We start from the raw sequence: 26,809 nt of genomic DNA on the forward strand, positions 1-26,809 counted from the left end.
TAAACAGTTTTTGCCAGCACTGATAAAAAGAAGCATTTTTTTCATCCATGCAGTTCAACTAAACTGACATCTCTTGTGAATGTGGTGGGAGAGGAATTTTGCTTTACTACAGTATATACCTTTAATAAGTTTTCTAGCCCTTATCTAAGTTAGACACACATCTCTGCCTTTACTTAAAAATATTTATTTGAAATAGGCATTTATAGGCCTTTCTAGCAAAGGCTATCTGTCAGGCACACAAATTCTGGGCTAGCAAGATGAAAAAATAAATAATGGTGGCGATATGCTGATGATTCATAAACTTAAATAGAAAAATAAATAGAAAATTGTTTAGCAAATCCAAGTGAAACATTTCCTTCCTTTCTAGCAAAATACCTCTGAGCTGCATGCATCAATACCAGGTTATGTAGGGAATAAGTCATCCTGCACGTAGCCAATTTTCTTGGATTATTTTCGTGTCTACCAGGCCTTACGCAGTTGCACATTTGGAAGGTACTTCAGAAGCTTTTGTTATTCAAGTATTTTTCAGTGCATTTGTTCTTGTTAAGCATACAAATAATCTAGACTTAGCAATTGCATACAATTAGATTTATGAAAGGAAACTACCTTAATGTATTTTGTAGTTTTACTCTAAACTATAGTAACTTGCAACTTATAATGGCTTTAAAATCAGAGAAAAAGAGCTGCATATGAAATGGTATTACAGAGTAGTATTTTCCTTATTTACTTTTTACTGCAGCAGCAGGGATGCTGAGAAAATGTCATTGTCACAGACAAATTAATTCATAGGATCAATTCAAAGGTATTGAGGGCATTTTGTAAAAATGTTTCATAAACACCAGTGAGTTAAACATTGGTAAGCTGGTGACATATCTGTGGTGGAGATGGACAATCTATGTTATAACTGGATTGGCCTCCCTGGAAAAGTCTCCTTAATAGATGTACTTGTGCCCCTAAGAGATCAAAGATGAGTTTAAGGACAGCTCTCAGCTCTTGGCCTCGTGTGCAGTCCTTGCACATTCTGCTTCTGGACACGTGGACATGTGGGCCCTGACCCATGAAGTAATTTATGACAATACAGTGTGAAAGTTGCATCATTTTGGGAGAGCTCCAAGTATGTTACAGTTCAGCACTTACTGTTCACCAGGGCTCCACCAGATCAGAGACACAGTGATTGCACCATTTTATGGTGTATTTGATAAGGTCCTGGAGATTTTAAATGCCTATGTTGAAATTGTGCTATAAAATAATTGGAAATTGAGTAATTTACTTTTTTCCCAGTGAATATTTAAAGAAAGTCAAAAGTGATGTTGCAAAGTTTTAATGAGTGCATGTGGTGAGAATTTTATTATCATAAAAGCTGTAGGGTTTATCAGCTGATACAGGGCTGGAGTTTTTCATTAGCCAAGGGCCTTTCAGGGTTTCATGGGATATAGCTGGAAAACATTCCAAATAAATGAATATTCTATTTTAAAAGAATAATGAGACATTGAGGGTTTTATAGACTCCAAAGTTTGCTAAACCAATATCTCTAATTAGATGGAGAAACTCTCTATAGAGGCTTTGCATCAACAGCAGTACACACAGCAAATGTTTTAAGCATTTACATATCAAACACTGCTGGCAGCGTTTTGGCAGCAGTCCAGAGCTGTAGATAGTTTTAATCACATTTGTTCATTAATCCTTGGTGGAATTCTCTTATATGGTCTCTTTAGGATTTTCATTTAAGCATGTGCTGCTGCTTCTCAGCGGTGGGCTTATTTATTTATTTTATAAATACCATCTGAAGCCTTGAATTTATAGAAGATAGGTAGTGGAGAGGCTCAGGAAGCAGACGATGCAGTATATTCTATTTTCTCTCAGCAGATCTCCTTTGTACCCAGGCATTTATGTGCTCTCACTAGAAGAGGTTTATTCAGCAGTGCTCCATCTAAAAAAGACTTCCACTTTTTTTTGACTATGCGAGTTCTTTTCTTTTCCATAGGAAGCAGACAATGGTTGAATGGGAAGCTGTAATTGAAAGCACAGCCAAGATGACTGTAACTAATAGAATGTCTTGAGAATCATACAGCACTGGCAAGGCTGCAGGAGAATAGCTGCATCCCTCGTGATGAGTGATCAGTGCCTGCAGCATCCAAATGCAGGAGGCTGACACTTTGAAATACACAGGTGTGAATTCCCAGCCCAGATGGCAGAGCTGGTGCTGGAGCACAGCTCTGATCTCCAAGTATTCCAGCAGCTGAGCTGCTAAGGCAATAGTTTTCTTCTATTACCTTGTTTCTCTGTTAAACCTGACTTGAAAGACAAAACAAACCATTTAAGACAACACTGTTGTAAAAGCAGAGGTATTAACTGTCACCCAGAGCCTTCCTCATGCAGTTGGCCTCTGAAATCGTATCTGCTGTTCTCAGTTATTTGTTTTGTTTTATGAATGGCTGTTGTTATAGGAATCAGCTTTGCTGAGAAAGGCCTGCCATGCTAATCTTTGTTCTGTGATGGGTAGCAAAGGCTAAGTACAGCCTTCCCCTTTCATTGCATTTTTAGATGGCAGACTTGTTGGGTTTTTTTTTCTTACTTCAGCCTGGGTCAGGCTCTGCTGAGCCTCCCCTTGTGCTGAATTGCCTTTGGAGAGGCAGGAGGACTTGAGAGCACCAGTAAGAGGGTCAGACTGTCTATCCAGGGTCTGAAAGCTGAACCCTGCAAACCTTCTCCCATATTGTCCTCATGCTGCATTTGCGTGGTTGATCATCTTGCTGTAAGTGTTCCAGGAGGAGGTTTTGTAGATTTTTGCTTTTTTCTCTTGAATCATTTTTCTGTTGCATCCTCTTGTAAGGTTACATGCTGTGCCCATATGCATGCATGGTGGCCTGGTGGAGGGAGCAGAGCAGGTCAGGATCCCTTTCTGGAGCGGGAAGATGCCACGAGCGCTGCTGTGCCCCAGCAGAAGTGCACTTTCAGAGTGCACTGGGTGCTGTGCAGGTGTGCAGCAACTGGCAAAACCCCTTCCCTGTCTCCTGGGCTGCTCTCCTTCCTCCCCAGCTCCTCTGTGGCCCGCAGTGCTGCAGGACTGTCAGGCAGCTGCAGAACCTGGGGAGCCAGGCTGGGCTTACCTCCCTGTGTAAGAGGGAGAGGGCTAGCCTGTGTTATTGGACACTAAATGAGTACACAGACACTTGGTAAGTAGAAAAGAGGAAAACGACTTAGTTTTATTCAAACATCTGGTATTTATAGAATTCTAAAGGTGGCTGTGGATTGAAGGATGGAATTACCACCTCTCCAACCACAGTAGTCTAAAGATCAATTAATAATTTCTCTCTACCTACAGAGAAATATGTAAACTATTCTATTTATACATTAAATTGTGTGACTCTCAAATATGTAAACATTATCAGAAGGCTAAAGAAGTTTTATGAGAACTTTAAAATTTTCAAAAGAACTATAAAAGAAAATATAACACATTTACAAATCAGGGCAACAATAGCCCAGGCTAGGAATAGGCAGGTAAGGAACACTCCTGAAGGAACTCTCCTGCCACGGGGGCTTGTTAGTGATGGCATGCCCTACATTTCTACAATACTGGGTTAATGAATATGAAATTAATAACTTACTGGAATCAGTGAGCTTAAGTATCATTGTAAGAATTTATTGAAAAGAAGGTAGCAGAATTTAAGGTGTTCAGTTCTTCCACTTTCAGGCTCTTGTGTGCACATCTGCATGTTTAACTGTGTTTAGCCATATTAATCATTAATATCATGCTTAACTTTGAATAGGTGAGTTTGCCCCATAATTCCAGGTTTTTTTCTCTGCAGTCTTTTCCTTCTGTAGCAACCTTGTAGAAACAGTTTCTTGGCAAAGAGCTGCTGGGGTGGCTGTAGGTCTGGGTTCTGTAGGGCTGTGCCTTCACACAGTCACAGGAGTCCTGGGAAAGGAAACTGTGGGCATGAGTCAGGCGGGAACGGGTGGGAACACCAAAGCTTTGGGCACTGGGAGAACTTGTAACAGTTTTGACTTATCTTTTCTGACTGTATGTTTTCCTTCATCATCCCTGCTTCAGAGGCCCTTCATTGCTGCTTCAAACCACATTAGCCTCCTTGCCCTATTCTCCCAAACACTTTTGCCTTTTTGTTTCTTTTTTTGCCTGTTCAGCTGTGTTTGTAATCCTTGCCTGCCTCCCCAGCCCCCCACACCAAGCAGAGCTACTGCTGTGTTTGCAGCCACCACTGCTCACCATGGCCAGGGCTAATCCCCTCCCTGCACTAACTCCTCCTGTGAAGCAGCCAGCAGACTTGTCATTAGATAGCCCTAAGTTAATCAAGATGAATAATTAATAAACTCAGAGCAGTTCTCTTTCCTTCATCTGATTCCTACACAGAATCAAACCATACCTGTGTGCTGCCAAAAGCTTCTGAACTTTTGATCCAACTTAGCCAAATTGTTATTAACTTGCATAGGTTTTGACATATTAAAAACCCCATTGAAGTGCCTGGTATTCCCTATATCCTTCGAGTTGCCCATGTGTTAAAGTACCTTGCTGAATCAGAACATTTTTATTAGCCATCACTATCCTCCAAAAGTAATATCTTGATTTCCTTTTCTCATATACTCCAAAGGCTTTCCTAATCTGTTTTCACAGCTGCAGACTGAGGGCATCCCTGCTCTTTGCTTGGATTAGTCACTAGGGTTGGAGGGTTTGCTTAAAACCAGCAAAACCAGCACTGCCTCTTGCCTGCAGGGTTGGGCTGTGGGTGTGTGCAGGGACCACTCTGTGCACAGACCTCCAGCGTGTTCAGACAATGCAAACACAGTCACTGCTTCTCTTCCAGCAGTTCATTTCAGTCCCCAGTGTATAGGCCATATTCTGAAATTACTGCCACGCTCAGCATGTGCTTACTGAGTGCCTGGTTTGCCCTGCTCACACCCTGGGACGCCTCAGTCCCAGGCCAGGGGCTGCTCATGAGGAAACACTGGTAGCAGACTTTGCTTTGCTTTGGCAATATCTTCTGAATTTCCTTCTGGATATAGGACTCACCCTTTTCTCTCCCTTAGACCTGTAACCCCAAGCAGAGTCCCAGCCCAGGGGCTCAGCCACATCCCCAGTTGAGCAGTGCCATGGGTTGAGTCACTTTTGCAGCCTCTGAACCTCACTGCCTGCCCAGCTGAGTGCTGCCATCCTTAGCCCAGCCCTACAGGGGCTTGGCTGAGCTTTGCTGAGTGGCACCTCAGCAGGTGGGCACAGTGCCCCTGCCAGCCCTGGCACCCTTGCTGCAGGAGGGGAGCTGTAGGACCTCACCGAGGTGACCTCAGCAAGGGTCTGGGGAAGATGGCCACCCCCATCCCAGCTGGCAGACCTGCCCTTGCTGAGCACCAGATCTGCATCAGTGAACTCAAACATGCTTTGTTTCCCATCACTCTTCTTCACTTGTCATCTTCTCGTGGCAGCCCTCCCCCACACACAAGCTCACTGCACTCTTGGAGTTCACTGGAGGATTCGTTTTGCATTTCTCCCTGTGTGCTGCACACCTGAAAATGCCCATTTTCTCTCAGCCTCTCTACACTCACACCATCCTCCTCCCTGCTAATGATACAGGTAACCATCTGACTAATCCTTCTCCCTGGTGCCTTGCCCCCCACGTGAGTTTAATAGCCAAAGGAAATAGAAGTGAGAGCGGTGTGGATGCATCCATCAGGCCCAGCCTCAGGCACCGACTGCAGAAGGGCTTTTTCCTCAATCTGTATTCGTGCTGTGTTACACACTGGGGAAACTGATAGGAATGTGATATGTAATATTAGTGCATTTTTAATCAGTAGCATGAACTACCCTCCCTCTCCACATGCCTTTATTTCCTTCTTAGGAAGGCTATGCTGCACTTGTTACTTTCTGTTTTACCGTGATAGTTAGTAAAAGACTTTGTGCCAAATTTATGCTCAGTGAATTATCCCTGAAATTTGTGGAGCTACAGTAGAATTTAATTTGGCTACGTGGACTTGCTGTTGCTCCCAGTGATGTCTTCAGCTGAAAATCTCAGCTTTTGATTGCCTTACTTAGAGAAAAAGCAGGCCCATGTCTCCAGTCTTTGTCCAAAGGAGTGCCAGAGGCATTGGAAATAGCTGGTGCCAGAGGCACTGCCGAGGCAGAGACTCTGCTGCTGCTGTATGTGAAGAAGTGTGGCGGCAATCTGTGCCAGAGGCATTTAGGAAATCTACCCCTCAAGGCAAAGGTTTCTGAAAAGTGAGGCGGATTTTAACAAATGCATTTACACCGATGGCATGTTCAATACCTTTGATTTTCTTCTTAATGTCTTCTGATGGAATAAGTCAGAGGTGATGTGCAGTATCTTCATGATGCTGGGGCCAGAAAAGAGCACTTTGAGTGAAAGCTTAATAGAAATTCAGTGTGGTGCCATGCTGAGCATAGAATTGGTTGACTGCATAAGTGTAAATGTCAATTAACTAAAAAGTTTTACCAAATGGAACTATGATGTTTAGTCAACACATGAAAAGAAGCATATTAATGGACAAGGAGTAAAACTCTGTATGAGTTCTTTAAAACAAAAAACTAAAAACATTCAAAGTAGGACCAAGATACCATCAGTGTTTTCAAGAAGAGAGAAAATGTCAGTTATTGATTACTTTAAGAGCTAAGCATCATTTGAACATTTATAAGAATTACCTAAAAACTGAGAAGCAATGAGAAGTTTGTATGGCAGCCCCAAGTCCTGATGCACTTGGTAGAGTACTGCAGAATAGCAAAATACTGGTTGGTGAGCAATCTAGAAAGGATGATGTTTTATTGAGTGGTGTCGATTGTTACTTTGGTTGATTTGATTTTTATCCTGTAAGGAAATTAAAGCTCAAGCACTTCCAAACTTGATTATATTTCTAAAGATCATCTTTGCATGCCAGCTTTTGCCTAGAAACTCACCCAAAGATGTCAGCCATTGAAACCATTTCATGTGGAAGCATTGCTAAGTAAATTCACTAAATGCCTATTCATCCCAGTAAGATGGAGAGTCACTGGAGCAGCAAATGTGAAAATCTGCACAGCTTACTGTACAGAAAGCACTTTCTGAGTTTGCCAAATTGAGATGCAGAGTCTGACCCTGGGAGGTATTGCAGCTCACATGAGGGAGTGAAGGAGGAGGGTCTCAGGGCCCTGTCTGTCAGCATGCTTGATTGACAGATAATTCATTTGGTCTGGATAAAATCAATGAGATTATGAAAATAGTTTACTTGGCTGATAGCATTTCCAGGTTGTTGCAGCCTGACCCCAGAAGTTAAACACATTTTGTACAGTTAAACACATTCAGGTTTAAGTTGCTTTTCTGTGGCTTATAATAATGAAATGTTTTCAAAATACAGTAGTATTGACAGCTCTTTTATCTTGAGTCTTTCTGCCACCAAATTCATTACAGACATTGCTTAAATGGTGTATCCATAAGGTTGTGGATTTGAATGCAATTCAGGAGATTAAGATCTTTTTAATGTGATTTATTCAGTTTTCCTAAATATGCTGACCTAGATAAACAGAGAACATTTTTGCTCCATTGTTAAAGAAAGAACAGACCACAAAAGCTGTCAAGCATAAATACATTCTTGGACATGTCAGCTGAAATTCTGAAAATGCTGGTGTCAGATTGCCTGTCATACTAATTGGAATTAACCTTCTAAATTCCTTTGTTCCTGTTGATTATACTGCCTTTTTGACATCAAAATTCTCTTGCGTTATGCATTCCATATGCATTCCTTCTCTATTACACAATGAAAACAAATAAAATGCCAATAGATACTGAACCAAATTCCCTAGGAAATATCTAGCAAAGCATGTAAAATGGAACTATCAATGTAGTCATCTTGCAGCTGGATTTTCATACTTAAGAAGTGTTGAGCAGTATTACTTCATGCATACTCTCTTATAGTGCTTAAAATACCTGCCAAGGGTTGATAAGAAATTTGTTAAGGTTTAATAAAGCTTTGCTTCCTTCCTCTGCTTTCCTGAGCAGAGGGGGTCATTGAAGTTTAGCAACAGGATGGAAGTTCTTTTTTAGAACCACCTTCAGAATCTGAGAATGGTTTCCAAATGAGAACAATAAATATATAAATTGCTCTGGATGCAGTGGTTTTCACAGTGTCATTTGTGCACCTTTTGTTCTTCCTCTCACAGGACAAACGATCAGCTCGTGGCATTCCTGTCCAGATACCGTGACATGAACTTCTTGAAATCACATGGGAGGGACAATGCAAGGTGAGTTGGCCCTTTCTTCACCTTATTTTAACCAGAGCACTGAGAATTATTGTATGGTGATGATTTCCAGCATCACCTGATTGAAGAAATCCCTGTTCCAGGAAAGAGAAGGGAATGAGGAGGAAACCCTTTTCTGAGGACAGTTGTTTCTTGGCCCAGAGTGACTCCTTCCCAGAGTCAGAGATGCTTTTGTGGGGAGAGAGGCACTGAGCAGACTGATGTTGCATCTTCCTGTGGACTTGGCACAGATTGATGTTTTGTGAGCAAGTGGCAATTGCCCCGCACACCAGCACTGACCTGGTGGCACCCTGGTGAGCAAGACCTGGGTTAGCTGAGCTCTGCAGCACAGCCAGGCATGGGCAGAGCCCCAGCCGTGGGAGCCTGTAGCAGCCTGCAGTGACAGTAAGAGTGAGGATGGTGGCTGGAGCTTATCACAGTCTACTAAAATTGGGATCAAAATCCTTCTTCATTTCCCCTGCACAAGTCTTGAAGAAGGAATGTGCTGTGTTTCCCACCACTCATCAACTTGCCATTGTGGTTTGGGGGAGCAGCAGTGACCAGACACCATCTTCCAAAGGCTTTAACAACCTCTGCAGATGAAAGAAGTTCCCTATCTGACTCCTGTGGGTCCTGTTTTCCTCTTTATTCTTAGTTTTGCTGTTCCTCTTTTTTGCTGGTTTTGTACCATAACAGCAGTCCTGCTGCACTTCCAGCAACTCCATATGCTGAGCCCCAGTGACTTTGCATCTAAAAATATTGTTTTATTCTGCTTGGGTCACCAGGTCTTCCCTTTATTCTGTAAAATGTCAAGTGTACCCAGAGAATGTGACACACTGAGTTGTGTGTTCAGCACAGCAGGCAGGCAGAATAACTCACAAGTCTCTCTCTCTTCTTGGCCGTTCTTACTCTTGTCACCAGATTTATCAATTCTGTCATGTTCCTGTTTAAATTAAGTCCTCACGAGCATTCATCTTGTGCATGCACAAATTCTATAGCAGGTAGTAAAAAAAAATCCTGTGAGGAGTCATATTTAAAGCCAAGTCAACAGTTTCCACAGGAGAGTCCCTGGTTTGGGAAATGCAGAGTGTCAGAGTGATTGGCAGACTCAGCTCTAGCTGGCAATAGTGATCGACAGCAGAGTTAGTGTAGAAAAGAGGAGCGAAAGAGCCAGGGAAAAGCAGTTGGTCTCTTGCCTCCTTGCTTCTCTGGTACTTCTGAGTCTTCTCAAATTCCCTGAGCTGGCTAAGGAAAATAACTAATGGATTATGACACAGCAACATCAGGCTGGTTCAAACATGCCAATTTCAACTGGATCAGAACAATTTAGATCAATTAAACATACTAAGCTGATATTAATTTAATAATGAAATGAGCTAATGTGCTACTTGTCTTTCCATCACAGGAATAGCAAACTCATTTAGTAGTTCAATGGTTCTCTTTGTATAAACAACTAAATACCTTTTAGCTTATTACAACTGTCACTGTGTTGTTTTTTTTTTTTTTTCCTGGATTTCTACCATAAATTCCCTGTGCATCAGGGAACATGATTTGGGACATGAGTGCGGATTTGCCATCCCTGTTTGCTATGGTTGCCTAATCCCCGAGTCCCATAAGCGCTCCCACTGCTGACCACTGGATGAATGGATCCTTTCACATTACCCCTTGGCATGTCCCCAAATTTTCTATAGGGAGGTAGAGTGGCTTCCCTCCTCCTGCACAGCCCAGGCAGCTGTAGACACACTCAAGCCAGCAACTGCAAGTGCCTCTGAGTAATGCTGGTGTTGGGTAAAAATTCATTCCATTGTTTCCAAAACCTGATCAAAAAGTAGTTATCCCCTGTTTGTATTGTGGGTGAATTTCCAGCTCTACATCCACCTGTTGGGATAGAAATACCTAAAGTGAAGATTTCTAGCCTGATATTTCATGTTTAGTGTTTGAGTGACTCAGTCTTGACTAACCTGGTCAGTGTACCTCTGCTGTCCCCATCTGACACGCAGTTCCCACCTGGCTTTCAGTGAGTGCCCAGGTGTGTAAGCCGTGCTCACACAGGTTTATCCCTGTAGTCAGACTGGGGAAGTCCTCTGGGCTGAAATACCTCCTACAAGCTCAGGCAGGTGAGCCAAGAGCAGAGGCTCACCTAGGCTGTCACCCCATGTCTGTGTCCCCAGGGAGCACCAGGGTGTGTAGTGATGCTGCTTTACAGTATTCTCCCAACCTCTTGTGAACTTTGCCTGGAGAATTTACACAGCTAAACTCAGCAACTTGCTTGTTATAAGAGCAAGGGATGGGGGTTTTTCCCTACTAATATTTCCAGTTTTTTAATTTTGCTCTTTGCTTTGTCCTGTCGCAGCCCAGGGGAAAAGAAATACCCCATGAAGAGAATGTCAAGGTCTTAGTAAGGTCTGGAAGAGAAGCAACAGCCTCAAGGGTTGGCAGCAAAAAAATTAAGTAAATAAAAAAAAAAAGGACACCTTTTAGAACACAGGCCAGTGTCCATGTTATTGGGCAATAGAAGAAAACTCCCTTTGGATGTCCTATCTCAAAACACGCTGGGACAGAATATTTTGTTTAAAACAACGAATTGAAGCCATAATAAGGGTGAGGACACTGGCCTATGCTAGCTGCTGCCCCGTGTACAATAATGACTTAGTTGGTCCAAGATGTTTTTCTCAAAACATGTGAACTAATAATACAGGAGCACAGCATCTAAATGTAATTGAAAGCAGTGTATAACCCTTGCTGATACTTTTAATTTTAATTTGTGGATGAATAATGGCACCTAATCAACTGTCTAAGTCTGCCTTGTAAACAACTGAAAACTCTTAATTTTAAGTCATCATAGTCTTTGGATTATACAACAGAGAAAGATTAGAAGTGCCATCTTAAACCTGAAATGCTTGTACAGCTCAATTACAGTGTACTTTGTATTCAAGCCATGTTCACAATCAGTACTTGTTTTACTGCCAAATAAGGAGAGAAACCAGGCTTCCTTTTATAGAGTTAAGTTTTTTTTTAGTTATGCCAAAGTCATGAAAAAGTGCACCACTCTGATTTTCCTTTAGTGGCTTTAGCAAAGAGAATGGACATGAAAATGGCTCCTTCACTCAGCTGGAGAAGCATTATTTCCTGACAGAGGTGGATGTATGAAATGAAATTGCACACAGTGGCTGGAGTTGTTACATAGTGCTTAGTGGGCAACACATTTCCTTCTATTTTCAGTGTCTTAGACTATTAAAAGCAAGTGAATAACCTGGTAGTTGTATAAGCTATTGCAGTTTGGAATACACAGAGGATTTGTTTCTTTTTTGGCAGGAGCAGCACCTGTCGGATGTATTATAAAACATAAACACAGTCAAATGTGACATCTTCAATGACAGGCAGGAAGAGGGGGGGGTTTGTACAGAAACCTCTCCACAGCAGTCATTTGGGAAACAGTGTAAACATGCTGAGAAGGCTGGGTGCTGTTAGATCATACAGGAGTCTTGAGCTCCTAGGCAAAATACAAACAGCTAAAGAAAAGGCCCTTAAAGTTTTGGTATGTGTCCATATTCTTTTCTTCTGCTGATTTTTCCTCCTCATAACTGCTGTTCTTTGCAGTTGTGTTGTCCTCTTTCTGGTTTCTGGGTTCCAGATCATTTTAGAGGTGTTGGTGAATTGTAGCAAGGAGCATCACAATCCCATCCCAGCTCTCAGAGGCTGGAGAAACCTTAGCTACCGAGGGACTGGAGCACATTCCCAAAATCTGCACTGCTGGCACACATCTGTTTCACCCCCATGTCTGACATGCCTTTTTTCCTCAGTGGCACACACTGTTTGTTGGTGCGCTGTACGTGGGGTTGATGGGGGTTTGGAGGTCTGTTAGGAAAATGGATCACACAGTAAGCACTGTTGTGTATTGCACTGATGAATTGCCCAGTAAGTACCCAAATATTAGGAGAAAAAATGGATTAATTATCATTGCTATTGGAATAGTTTAACCACATGTCCTAGCAGCACTTACACTGCTGCTCATGTAACATATTTGGTGGTTCCTTTGGCACAAATTACCCTCAGCCTCATACTTTTTTCACTAATTTTTTTAGAACACTTGAGTATTCCGGAGCACATGGACTAAGATCTATTTTTTGCTTGGAAGTAGTTCAGCACAACAGTTGCATGAGAAGTGTAGCGACTGAAATAGCAACATGCATCTTCTCTGCAAAGAGACTGCACTTTAAAAATTTAGACATTACAGCTAACTTTCAAATGTTCTTAGTGCTTTATGCTAAGCATTAGGGGAGCCATAAAGCCTTTACGGCTTCAGCTTGACAATTCGCCTCCTTGTAGGGCTTTTATTTCTGCTCAGTTTTGGAAAACAGAGCTCTAAGCTGTCAGTGCAAAGAGAAACAAAAGCAGCCATATGTCTTGACGTGGCTGGATGTTCTTTGTTCTTAGAGTATACAAGCCAGATCATCCGCTGGTTCAGGAAGATGCTTCAAGTGAGAAGGTTTGAAGTAGCCATCCATTATGGGGCAAGGACAGAATTAGGAAAGTGAAAATTGAGATATTGGTAAAATAATCAGGAATCTTATTGCTGTCTAAGAACATTGAGCAGCACACTTCATCTGCAGCCCTGTCATCTGAGGTCCTGAGGCATTTTATAAAATGGTTATTACAGGAAACATCATTTGAAGCTGCACAGATGTTGTTGGCCCTGGTGCAGCCACAAGTCAGTGGCCTGATTTGGTAGCTTGAAAACCCCTATAGAAGGGACTCACACTTGCCCTCAGTCGCTAGAAAGGAGGTGAGGAAACAAGAAACCTTTCAGAGAAGACATTTATTGGAGACAAACAGATGGCAAAATGTCAGGTTTAATATCATTGAGTCTGTCTGTGGTGAGTTCATGCTACATTCTGCATACTATAATTTACAGTTTTGCTTATTTAATATAAAAAGAAACAGAATCATTTGAGTTGTGGCCTCCCTTATGGTGAGAGGAATCCATTTCATTTTTGAGCTTCTAAAAGCTGTTTCAGTATTGCTTAAAAGATACAGAGTAAGTGAAGAGTGGGGTAAAGAAACCCTCAGGAAAGTCTTTTAAACTCTCTCTCAAGCTTTATGCTCACAAGGAAATGCATGGAAATGTTGACAAAACAAGGCAATTCCTAGTGGAGTCATTACTGCAAAAAATAGACTTTGCAAGTTTCCTACAACTAAAGAATTTTAGAGGGTTTTTCATTTTGCTCCCTGGCCTGCAACATTAAAATATTGAGAAACATTGAGGCTTTTTAACACTTTCTCTGAAAAAGAGACTTCTCCTTTGAAAGAGAGAAGGTGGAAAGAAAAGTTTTTCAAAGCCAGTGGAAGTTAATGTGTAGAAAAAGGTGGAAAAGAAGAAGGAATCATGGGAAATTTCTTTCAAAGAGAATGCAAATATGTGCTAGGACTAAAGCATTAAATGGATATTCTGGGAAGGCTGCACATGAAAGAAGCAGAAACAAATTATATAGCATATGAGGTGCATATTGTAAGCTTGAAAAGTCTAATCATGTCCATACAGAGATGGAATAATGACCAGATAAAATGTATGTATTCATCAGCTTTCAACAGCATCTTATGTGGAATACCCTAAGTGCCATGGCTGCTTGGCTTCCATGAAGATGCCACTGATTGAGAAGGGAAACACTGAACCTAATATTTCAAGGTGAACTTGTGTCTTGAAAAAGCTATTCAAATTGCTGTACCATTTTTGCTGCACTGTAAATCTTGCCCACTGTTGCCCAGTGGGTGTGGCAGCAGTAGTCTGCCCCAGGTTTAATTGCACACTGAACATAAAAGTGCTTAACATACATTGAAAACATGGACTGTCAAAAAATCCTTCCAGTAGAGCTCCTTGTTCCCATGACTTGCACTTCAGCTTCTGCCACGGAAATTCCAGGAACAAACATCACAAACTGCATCTCTCAGCTCTGTCTTACTTTTGGTGGCTTTGCCAGCTGGATTTTCTGCTCTGAAGCCCATCCCCAGCCCAGGGGCAGCTGTGATCTCCCAGTGCAGGCTGTGCCCATCCCTCCCCTGCACGGGCTGTGCTGTGGGCCATGCAGAGATACAGGTGACAAACACTGATCACATCTGAAAGTGACATTTCCTTGTGCTCCTTGGTAACTCCTGAGCATTTAGCACAGTGGGCAGACCTGCTAAAAGCATTTCAATTTGTGTGCTTATTTATGGCTTTGGCTTTTGCTCCTGAAATAAGCCCAATCAGGAAATAAGCCCAATCTTACTAGAGCAAATTCAGTCAAGAGAGAAATTCTTTCTGATATTGTTGATGATTTTTTCTGCATTGTCATTAAAGCTTTAGGGGATTGTTGACATAATAATGTGTTTAAATATTTTCTTCTGAGTAAGGGAATTAATGAAAGATAATTCTGCTCTCATAACATTTTTGACCTCATAGGAATTGCATTTAAGATGTCACAGTTAAAGCACATTGAAAAGCAAGTTACAATTATTCTTTCTCTTCCATCATTTCTGTCTGTACTGAGAGTTATTTTCAAGGCCTTTTGAAACAGCAGGAATTGTTTGTTCTGTGCTTTCCACACGATGCCTGTCATAGTGGGTAGAAGTCTTCCTCATCTCAACAGACTAAGTAGGTGCTATTTCTGTTTGAAGCTGTTCCCCTTTTCAAGCTTCACCTCCATTTTGGGACTGGGGGATCAGCCCTGGAGGCTTTCAGCATGACAGGAAGGTCTCAGGAAACACACTGCAACATCCTATCCTTAGAAAAACAGATGAATAGCTGGTACCATATAGACATTGTGTTTAAATAGCCAATTGTTAATTATTTCAGATGTTGTAAGTATTGTTTAACCCTTGGTCGAATAGAGTTACTTATGGAAATGGAGTAAGATAGGGTCAGCTGGACTCAGCATACCCAGTGGAGGTCAGGTTTTCCACCTTGAGCAGTTAGGGAATGATTCTGCTCTGCACAGGTTTGGGATTCATTAATCTGCTTATTATAAAGAATTTTTCAGTGCCTGGTTTATGGAGATGTGTGGTAGCCTAGAGATTGCTCACAAATTACTTCTTGCAACTGCTACACTCAAGATTGTCAAACTATTTTTTAGTGCTTTCTAGCTGGTCACCTAAACTGCAAATTACTGTTTTGTGCTTCCCAGCTGATTGACTCTGGTGTTTCTAGGGTGGCTGTGCAAACACTGCTGGCAAGTGACTCTCACATTTCTCATCTGTAAAAATATTTATTTGACTTTTTGCACTGAAATGGACTTTTTTCCTCAAATTTTCACATAAAGACAATGAAAAGAGGAGCAGATAAAGTAAAAGCATGCAGAGCTTGTCCACATACACTCAGGAAAACATGAACGTAATGCTAGTGGAGCTCCTAGCTCTACAGATTCTCACTTTGACATTGACATTGGCTTTTGACTTGTGAGGAATTGTTTTGCTGGAGTTTTGTAACTTTTATTCACAGTTCTTAATCTTAAATCCTGAGTAATGATGATGAGGTCCTGGGTAGGTGCACCTGGTTAACAGTGAAATGTCAATGAGAGGTTTTCTAGGCAAGAGGCCAGAAAAGGGAAACATTTAGGAAGAAACCTTTTCACCTTAAAAAATATATTCTTTCTAGAAAAACAACTTTTCGTGATAAAGTTACTGGTAAATAGCACTTAGCAATCTGATAGCCTCTGATACTTCAGGAAGTTCTACTCATTCATAAACTTCAGGAAAAAGAAAACGGCAAACTCTCTGATTTACTGTGTAAGTAGAGCATTCAGGAGCAGGGGTCTCTACAAGTTTCTGTGGTTTGCACTGTCCCTTAGAGAAAACTATCCAAAAGGAGGATATTTGATTGTGATATTTTTGCTGATATTAAGTAACTGTGTGGCAATATTTATTAGCAGTTAGAACATATCATAAGAGTTGAGCTTTGTTTATACTCATGCTATAAGAGTATGTGCTACACAAGTTACAAATGTGTTATACAGTCCTAGAATCTTGTCTGAAATGTATTTATAAATATTTAAATAAACTATAAAGTGGAGTTCCCTGAACTGGATTGCAATCATGAGCTGCCTGGACTGACATCTGCACTCAATGACAGACCATGTGCTGCAGGCAGTAGGGTTTTTTAGCAAAGTACAAAAATAACTCTCTGGAAGCTGTGAGGCTGCATCCACACACAGGGCACAGTGGCACCTTTCATGTGTGTCAGTGTCTGATTGCTGAGGTCAGGTGCTGACACACCTTCTTAATATCCTGTGTTTCCTCCTTACTTTTGAGTGTAACTCCAGGCCCTCAAAAACTGGAGGCTCTTTAGGAAGAATTAAAATTGACAAGGGGAAGCATAAGATGTCTTAGATTGAATGTTCTATGGAACAGGGCAAAATGGCATGCTTTTCTTAATCCTGGTCTTTTTTTAATTCTGTTTTCTCCTGGTTGACTCTTTTCCTATCATTTTCCTCCTGATGTTTTTTTGGTTTTTTGTTTTTTCTTCAGCTGATGATAATCTCTGTTGTATTTGGCCAACCATACCTTGGTTCAGTAGGATGTCATTGTTTGGCCAGTGCATTTGCAGCTGGCAAAGGTATGCCAGTCTTACCTGATGTTCAGGGTGACAGGAAGCACCTGAATTTTTCCACTTTGACTAAGATTAAGGAAATGCTATTACTAAGCCTTTTTTTTATTTTTCTTACTTTTAAATTGGGAGTTATCTGCAAGCTGTTTTGTAAGACCCAAGAGAGAAAGACAAGGAGAAAAACCAACCTTTTTTTGCATTTAATTGCTCTATTTGAATGGCTTTATAAAATGGCTTTATAAAATTTACTGATTTGGTATTCCCTTGAGCATAACCAGAAACTAATGAAATACAGCATGAGACTAGAAACAAATCAGTAGGGTCATGCTTTTGCCCTCCATCTTCCTATCTTTCTTTTCAGAGATGGCTGCAATCATTCTTGGATGGCTAGTCAAGAATCTTTATGAACTGTTTGTAATGTCCAAGAGTTTTTCATTTCTTGGAAAGTCCTATGTGGCATACAAATACCCCTTTCCCTTTCCCTCAGGCAGTATTCGATATGCTTAGAATAAGTTCTTGCCTTCCTGAGTGCCAAAATCACTATTGCTGGAGTAGCTGGGAGCATCAGTCATCCTAGAAGAGAGCCTGGAGGGAAAACAGGGAGCCTCATCCGCCTTTTCCACTTTGCTTGCTGTTCAGCTCTCTGTGCCAGCAGCCTCTCCTATTTAGCTTCCAGCAGGTCTGAAATACACTTGGTCCCCTTGGCTGCCAAGGAACATAAACGAGCAGCAAGCCATCGCCCAGTGCAGAGCTGTGTCTTCACAGCCCCTTGGACAAATCATTGCTTTGTAGGCCACAGAAATTATTTGCTTTGCTAATGCCTTATTCCATTGAGGTGTTGTGACTGTGTGTGAAGAGGCTCAGTAATGGTGATCCTTCTGAAAAACACCTGCTCTCTCTTCAGCTGTTATATATCTGCAACCTGTGATGTTTCTAGGAGGGTTTCAAGAAGCACAAGCAAAAGGGTCATTTCTTGGGAGATCTCTAAAGGCATTGCAGCTCTTTAGTTGGGCTGTGCTGCCTTACTGGAGGGTAAGTGATTGGAAAGTACATTTACTTTATTCTAGTAACCCAGTTGTATAAGATTTGGGGCCAAGGTTTGTTGAGGAAACAGTTGTACTTCCAGGAATTGGCTTATTTCACTCCATAGCCTGAGATTTGCTTTTCCGAGCCATTAGCTCAAAAAAACCCCATAGAACTGTGCATGTATAGAAAAAAAAAAAAAAGAGCCTGTCAACTAGTTTGGAAAAGATGAAGCTGTGAGTCAGGATTTGCTGGGACCTTCTCATCTGGAGCATGGTCATGGTCTTCTGCTGCCAAATTCAGACTAAAAGGCTGAAGCTGTTACAGTACCAGGGAGCTGGGAGCTGGATCATGTCACACAGGCTGAGGCAGTTCCTACATAGGGCAGTTATTGCAATACCCAGGTGGCTTTTTTTGTTTGAGGGTTTCTATTGCAGTCAAAGAACCTTCCATTTGAAAAGGAGAGTGAAGGGCGATAAATTGGTAGAGATAGCAGTTTAAAGAAATTACTTAATGGAAAAGAACTTTATGTTCCTATTTAAATGTAGTCGATAAAATTCTGTTATTTTCTTAAAATAATTAACTCTAATGAGCATTTAGTTTTGAAGAGAAATAAATAAATGACCAAACTTTCAGGCACATTAATATTTGATTTGGAGATAACTGCATAAATATTGAATTTGAAGATTACATTCCAGAGCACTGCATTAAAATTGCAAGACTTTTCTATTATCCTTCATAATGGAACATGAAATTAGAAACTTGTTCATGGAAAGAAAAATTTCTCGACTCTCATTTACGTGTTTTCAGTGCTGTTGTGTTAACAGAAGACCTCTTCTCATACTGTGAAAAGAGACATAGCTATCAGTAGGACATAGACCCTGAAGTCATTCACGGTCCTTTTGAAAATTAATATGCACCATTTCATAATTGCATCTCAGTTCTTTGATTGGTACAGAACAGAACTGGAACCAGGGAGTTGGCCTACGGGGTTAATGCTCACTTTTCCAGATGCAGGGCTCCAGAAAGCTCTGGTGCTTGTTGTTCCTTAACTTTCATTCTTTTCCCTTTCCTTCAGTAGCAGGAAGTGTTTGAGGACTACTAAAATGTCATCTTGGCTTGCTAATCCTGAAACGCCCTGGCACGGCTGTGTGTGGTTCAGGAAGGGAAGGCTGTGCCCCTGTTCCTGTAGGTGCCACAGCTGTTGTCATCCTGCAGGTCCTGCACCCAGAGAGGTCTGGGGGCTGTGGCTGTGGGCTGCTGTAGTGTGTGGTCAGAGAGCATTTGTTACTGCTCAGAACATGTGGGACGTGTCCAGTGCTCACATCCAACCAGGGTGGATGGTGCTCAGCCCACCTCGGTGCTAATTCACGGCTGCCCTGCTTCTCCTTCAGAGAAATCATTCCCAAATGGAATAACAAGCAGAAACTTGGATCAGACAGTCTCAAAAGATGAGTGGGAATTCAGTCCAAAGTGTTTTCAAACACAGATTGATTTCCCAGCTTTACTTCTCTTACATTAGTCTCAAATAATTCATTTCCATAACTTTGCTGTTCTGCAGTTGCTCCTCTTATTCATGGTTCAGCAATAACAAAACATTGTTCCCCAGAGACTTGAAAATGGAGCAAACTTGCTCATTCTACAGCAAAGACCAATATAATGGTATTTTTTCCTTATTGGCTGTATCCCTATAGAAAAATTAATGACATAATAGCATAGGAGAAAATGGGTCATTTTACCTTTATGTACATTTTCCTGTTTTTTAAAAACTGAATTTACTTAGAGAGAGAATAATGTGTTTAGTTCCTGTTCATGTTGCAGTTCTTCTATGGTGGTTTGTTCAGAGTAAATGAACATTATGGACTTTCCTGCCCTAGAGCTCTGTCACCTGCACAGTCTTAGGACAGCAAAAGGTGTAAATTATGTTTAAAAGCAATCTTTTTTCTTTGCCTCTGTAACAGAACTGATTAATCATTTATTAAACCTCTCTACATTACTTATGAGTAGAACAGAAATATAAACAAGTGACCTTTTGATGATCCTTTTTTGTTTGAGAAAGTAGCTTTTTATTTATAAAGCTCCCAATGATAGCAAAATACAAATTAACATTCGATGGCTCCTCTTGTATTCCCTCAGATTTATCAGAAAACAAGGGCTGGATCGGCTCTTCCTGGAGTGCGACACGCACATGTGGCGCCTCGGGGACCGCAAGATCCCAGAAGGAATCACAGTCGATGGAGGGTCGGACTGGTTCCTCCTGAACAGGAAGTTTGTGGAATATGTCACTTTTTCCAATGATGATCTGGTAACAAAGATGAAGAGGTTTTATTCTTACACGCTGCTTCCTGCCGAGGTATGTGGATGCAAAGAATCCCTCTCTGTGTTCAAACCTGCAATGTTTGTGCTTGTCCCAAAGATCTGACTGAAATCAGAGGGGCTTTCACCTGATGTCAGTGGGCTTTGGAGCATCCCACAGTGGGTAATGAAAATTTTATTTCTATCATGAGTAAGCCCTTTAGGGTTAGAACATCTTTTGCAATTGTTTATTGCCTTGTTTGTTTGTGGGACTTTTTTGCAAAGAGTGGCTTTGTTTTATACTTCTAAGCCTATTAATCTGTTACTGAACAACCAAAATCCAGCTGCCCTTTGCTTGCAAATTGTTCCTGCACAAAGCTTTTGAAGGATATTAGAGATGGCGAATTGTCTTCATAAGTAGCTTTCCTTGCTATTATCCAGCACTTTTCTTTAAAAATATAAACCCTGCAAACAAAGGTTTATTGTTCTGTTCAAAACTCAGCCAGAAGGCACAGTCACAAATCATTTAGATCACTCAGGAGTCGCTCTGGCTGCAAGTGATGCAGAAGGGGAGTGCACAGCAGTGTGGGGTTTTGCCTGGCGTGCAGCAATGTGTCAGCAATGTGCAGTATCTGCAGGGAGAGCACAGAGCCGTGGCTGGCAGCCTGTGCTACACCTGCCCCAGCAGGTACACTGCTCCCCTGGCTTGCCAGGCTCTGCTCCACAGGCTGCAGCAGTCAGCCAGCCCAAGGAACAACTGATGACTGCCTTTAAACCTATAACTGCCTTGGTTCCTGAACATTTTGAAGGATGGATGACACCAATCTTGCAAATCTTGCTCGTTAGCTTCTGGTGGAGCACAGCAATTGTTATCATTTGATAGAAGTTTATTATTCCCCACACATGTTGCATAATCTTCTTTTAATCCTGTTTCTGTTAAAAATCACCTTTTCTCTCTACTCTGATAACCTTTTCATCCATTATCTAGAGAAATTCCTGTATTGCTATGAAAGGACACAGGGCAATGGGTAATTGGGTAGGGCTTTTTTTTCCCCTCTCGCTTGAATGAGAATGGATGCCTTTATGGGTTTAACCAAACAGTTCAAGCATAAAATCCATATTCACTGGGCTGTCATTTAACATTAAAAAGGGTAGGGGGATTATTTGGGGGCCAGCCATGTTAATGTTATGCTGGTTATTTATAGAACTTACTATTGCTGATTTTAAAGAGAAGTCACTGCTCCAAAAATGGTCTCTTGCAGGGCTAAAATTGATGGTATTCCATAGCTTTTTTTCTACAAGGTTTTCTTTGCAAGGTACATAGCTGGTTTTGTAAAATGGCCCTGCCTTCACTGACCTGTTAACCAGCTATATCAGTCCCCATTACACATGGTTTATGTAATAGCTGTTATTATGATGATATCATTAGGATTGCCCAATAGGAATTCCATGCTGCCATGAGTCAGCAAATGAAGACTTATGATTTCAGATGTAAATGCAGGAGGCAGAATGTCCTTTTGGTGCCTAGGGTGAACTGCGTGTTTCAGAACAAAGCCACTCAACAAGCAATGCATTTCAGAGTGCTGGAGATAAGACACCCACATAAGAGCTGTCTGAGACTGTATTTTTATCAGAGTAACCAGGGTGATGGTGCAGTTTTGACAATTGTTTTGGGAAACAACTTGAAATATGCCATTAGCACATTGTTCAGAAAAATAGTCCTAAATCTGTTAGACTAGGGAGCAACTTACAGAAGGGAAATAATGGGCATTTCTTAGAATTGCTCATATAGCTGAAATAAAAATAAAATGATTGCTAGCACTGGTGTCTTTCTTGGAGTCCTTTGGGCTGCCAGTGCCCAAAGCTGGTCATTGTAGAAGGGCAATTATTCTGTGCCAGGTTATTGGAGCAAGACATCAGCTGTGTGTTCTTACAGTTGGGTCGGGTCTGTAGAGTGTTGTAATTTTTCCATGCTCTATGGAATACAGGCACACATGTGTTTCATATGGGGCAGAACAACAGAGCTTGTGAATCCTGTCATTTCAAACAAAAATAGGTCACCTGCATTAGGTTTGGGCCCATGAGCTGAAGCGAAGGAGAAAATGGAAGTTTGAGGAGCTAAATATGGTGATCTGCTCCGTGTTTGTTGCAGTCCTTCTTTCACACCGTGCTGGAGAACAGCCCGTTCTGTGACTCCATGGTGGACAACAACCTGCGCATCACCAACTGGAACAGGAAGCTGGGCTGCAAGTGTCAGTACAAGCACATTGTTGACTGGTGTGGCTGCTCTCCCAACGACTTCAAACCAGCAGACTTCCACCGGTTCCAGGTAACTGAACACACCTGCAGAGGCTCTTCCCCTGTACTGGGTGGAGAGCTGGCTGAATGCATGGCTGCAGCAGGGAGAGGGAAGGGAAGCTTTGGCTCCATCAGACAGGTGGAGAAAGAGATGGGAGGAAACTCTGATCTTAATTTCAGGAGAATGAAAGATAAGTTCTCCTATGTTTTGGCCCTGGAGACATACTACAGCATGGTAAGGTCACAAAGCAACTCTTTGGACTCCTTTGTATTGGTAACTGGCTGTGCTAGAAAGGAGGGAAGCTTGACACATCTCTGACTGTACCAATATTACTTGGTAACTCTTGTGAGTTCATTGCAAAAGGTTTTCTCCAATGTTCCAGCCCAGGTGCTTTCATCATTTCTCTTGGCTTTCAGTGTTAAGCAATGTTTATCATCTTTAAAAAAAGCTTAGAAGTTGATCAGTGTGTGTACTAGAGACTTACATAGCACAGGGCAAATCCATTTTCGTTATTAGATTCATCAGCAAGATCATATTAAAGTTTATCTCGTGATTTTGGGAGCCTTAGTCATGAGGTTTTGATCACCCAGGTTTGGCAGGACTGTCTTAAAAGGTTTAATTAGCTCCTTTGTGATAGTTTCCTCAAGGCAGACACGAGAGTGAGTCCTGTGCTCCAGGGTGCACTCAGTCTCAAGGCTGTATCCGGCCTGTGCATCTTCTTTTGAGAATGAACAGCCACTTGTTTCAAGGTCACCAGATTTGCAATTCCATCCCTCCAGCCCCTTGGGGTTCCCTGCATAAAGCCTGTTTGTTCAGGCTTTGTGTGGGATGGGGAATGTGTTACCCTACAGCACAGAAATGATGACTGCTCTGAAACAGAGATCTTTTCTTTACTGTAATGTGCTGTCTACCAGGCACGCTTGAAGTCAGTGACACGGGCACTCACAAAAAGAGCAAATGAGATGTTATCTAAAAGAGGCTCTGCTGTCCCAAACACCAATCCCAGGGAAATCTCCAGCACAGAATAAATGGCAAGTCTTTAAAAACTCCTGCCAGACTGCAGAGCCTGGCCTGCTCCAGGCTGTGAACCCACAATGATATTTCAGGAAACAATCAGGTAAACTGAGCTGGAAAGTTCAAAATTAGAATAGATGTAAAGGTGGCTTCTGACACGTTCTGGTGAGAGAGCCCCTCACATGATCACACAGCACAAGAAGGCTGGGGCTTGCTGCTCCCACGGAGGCACAAAGCGGGCCGAGATCACAAAGCCCACAGCTTGCGCCATCTCAGAGCAAAACTGAACATCCTCAAAAGAATTTTCCAACCATCTGGGGCACTCTTGAACTCCTTGGCACCTCAGGACCCATGCTCAAATATGAACAAGGCAAAACAAAGACTTTTTGAAAGCTAATGGTAGTTGAGTAGCATATAAAGCAGTTATATGGCCAAGATTGAGTCAAGCACTGAGAAAAAATCAGGGCAGGACCACTCAGAAGTAAAGAAACCTCAGCCACAAATGGCACCTCTCCCAGACACCTCTTACCACCTCCTGGCAGCAAATCCATACACAGAAAATGCTGCTTTGCCTCTTCTGAGCCCCAGTACCACAGTACACTTTGTTCCCTGCATAACAGGTGCCAGGGCTGCACTGTCTCCAGGCTAACACGGGGGTTTGGAGAGCATTCCCCACCCCTCCTGCACTTGGAGAGCCTTCCTGAGCCCGGCAGCACGGGGTGGCTGTTGGTCTGAAGGGATTTTCAGGGGGTAATTATGTAATTCAGTTTTTAGCTGAATCTTAACATCACTCCTAATGACGAATGGTCCCAAAGGTGACATTTTAAGTCATCTTCACCCATGGAGAGAAATAGTTTGTGTTCTCAACTCCAACCCATCACTTAAAAAAAAGTGTCATGTCTGAAAATGGGAACTCAGTGTCTATTGTCACAACGGGCCCCCGGCCAGGTAATAATTAGCATAGATTCCATGATTCACAGAAGGTTGATTAATAATCTCTTTATTAAGAAACTCATTGATCTTATAGACAGTTACAATACAGCTGGACCTAATTGGTACTCCAGTCCAAACACCACTGGCTAATTAAAAAAACACCCTTTGGTAAACAAATCTCCATAACACATTCCACATGTTCACAATACCAGGTGCACAAGTTAAAATAAGAATTGTTTCTCATTCTTTTCTCTGATCTTCTCACAGCCTTGCCCAGGACGATGCCTGGGAAAGTTGTGTTTCTCTCTGTGGCCAGAGAGCTGCTGCCACAAGTGTCTTTTCCTGTCCTATCCCAACAGCAGACTGCCAGGCCAACTTTCTTCGCCCGCAAGTTTGAGGCCGTGGTGAATCAGGAGATCATTGGCCAGCTGGACTATTACCTGTACGGGAATTACCCGTCGGGCACGCCGGGGCTGCGCTCCTACTGGGAGAACGTGTACGAGGAGCCCGACGGGCTGGGCACCCTCAGCGACGTGGCCCTCACCATGTTCCACTCCTTCTCCCGCCTGGGCCTGCGCAGGGCCGAGACCTCGTTCCACGCTGCTGGGGACAACAGCTGCAGGTCAGTGCTGCCTCTGCTCGCTGCTCTGGGGACACAGGGACCGCCAGGCTCTGCCAGAGGCTCGTTCTGCTTGGCTCTGTTGGCTGGAGCCTACAGCCACGAGCGGGGCCAGGCAGCTGCAAGTGCACAGCGCTGATTTCCAGGAGTATTTATGTCCATAATAAAGCGTTGGTTATTCCGGGTTGACATTATGTGACCTGTTTGCTGCACTTCTAAGGAGCTCCTCTCCAGCCTGATGAAGACTGACAGGATCCAGTTGGGCAGTGCTACCCCCACTGCTGCGTTTCCCTTGATTAATTTCAGCAAGTGCATTATAGCCTCAGCTCCTAAACCCTCGGTGTGATTGCAGCAGAGGTCATGTTCACCTCTATTATGCCTACCAAAAGCAGAGGACAGGATTTCAGAACAAATCTGAACACAGGCAGGTTAATGGCCCTTGCTTGTTTGTTCCCCTGGGAGCACACATAGAGTACAGAGCGCTTGCTTGGCTCAGTTCACCTGCTTGGTGCAGCTCTCTGTGCCAAAAGTGCTGCAACTGGTAAGATCTATTAGCGTCAAATACATAAAATATATGTAGGTGTTTATATATCTATATATAGATAGATATATTTATCTCAAATGGAAGTCCTTATTCTTTAAAAGGAAATTCCTCCTATATTCTAGATTCCTTTTTCACCTGTAAGCCTGGCTAAGAAGAATTCAGTCTAAAAGGGATTTGAAGGAAGAATTCCTGAAGTTAGACTTGCACAGAAAAGGCTCTCTTCATGGTAGATGTTTGCTGCCTGCAAACACATCTGGAGCTGTTCAGATTCAAAGCAGAGATGGTTCCTCTTTTTAAGTCTTACTTTACCATCTCTTAATTCCATCTTCAGAATGTATTTCTGGAGCCTGCCCTTTTTTATCCTAATAGAAAACACATAGAGCCTAAGTCAGCAAACACTCCATGTGCTTTGATGGATGGACGTTGCCCCTGTTGTATTCTCGAGAGGGAACCAAATGTGCCTTGACCTTCCTAAATTAGTCATGGAAATGCTGAGCAATGTCCCATTTAGAAAGATGTGGCAATAAGCGCTCCAGATTCCTATTAGACTTTTGTCAGTGAAGATTACTGATGCAAAGTAATAAAAGATCAATAACAATTAGATGGAAATAATCACTAGTAGCATGCCTTCCTTATATGAAATAAAGGAAGTCCTGGATGATTTGTCCTGCAGAGTGAAGCCAGCGAAGAGGATGGGGACTATGTATAACCAGTACTGAAATAATTTGACAATTACTTTTGTTCTCAGTCCTTTTGCCAGTATTCTGATGCTGATTTATATCAATTATCACTTTTGTTTCTGAGGAACTTTCCATTGCACAGGAACTCAAGGTGCTTTTCAAGCTTGCTCAGATTATAGATAGGAACACCATGACTGCAGCTGTCTCCAGAATAAAGCATAGCTCCTTACAGCAGGCTGGAGCCTCATGAAACAGTGCAGGGAGGAATTGCAAATAGTGATATGGAGTGGAGGCTTCGTTTTCATACCTACCTGAGCCCCCTCAAGACACTGTGAGTCAGCATCCAGTTCAGATCAGAGGAAGATGGCTGATCTTCAGCTTTATGATTCACAACTCCTCTCCTCTCATCCTGCGCTGTCCTTCTGGGTGTTTGCACCTATACCTTTCCTCTTTCCCTCTTGTGGTTTTGCATGTCTCTAATGCAGAAATGGAAGGCAGTGCTCCCTTTGCTGTGGGGCTGAGCACAGCCCCAGGCTGGCTGATCCTGTGCATGCAGCACCCCAGCTCATGCTGCAAGGAAAGCGG

General features: G+C 42.3%; 1 protein-coding gene across 2 annotated transcripts in view; it reads left to right on the forward strand.

The window, feature by feature from the left end:
• The window catches only part of XYLT1 (xylosyltransferase 1), a 178,461-nt gene that overhangs the window by 129,002 nt on the left and 22,650 nt on the right, over positions 1 to 26,809 (forward strand). For both annotated transcript variants that reach the window (XM_053992017.1, XM_053992018.1), the window contains 4 exons: positions 8,162 to 8,242; positions 19,977 to 20,193; positions 22,288 to 22,464; positions 24,741 to 25,003. In XM_053992017.1, coding sequence (XP_053847992.1) covers positions 8,162 to 8,242; positions 19,977 to 20,193; positions 22,288 to 22,464; positions 24,741 to 25,003 — 738 coding nt within the window. The remainder of the gene's footprint in view (positions 1 to 8,161; positions 8,243 to 19,976; positions 20,194 to 22,287; positions 22,465 to 24,740; positions 25,004 to 26,809) is intronic.

The sequence above is a fragment of the Vidua macroura genome, chromosome 16 (assembly GCF_024509145.1).
Source record: "Vidua macroura isolate BioBank_ID:100142 chromosome 16, ASM2450914v1, whole genome shotgun sequence".
Classification (NCBI taxonomy): domain Eukaryota; kingdom Metazoa; phylum Chordata; class Aves; order Passeriformes; family Viduidae; genus Vidua; species Vidua macroura.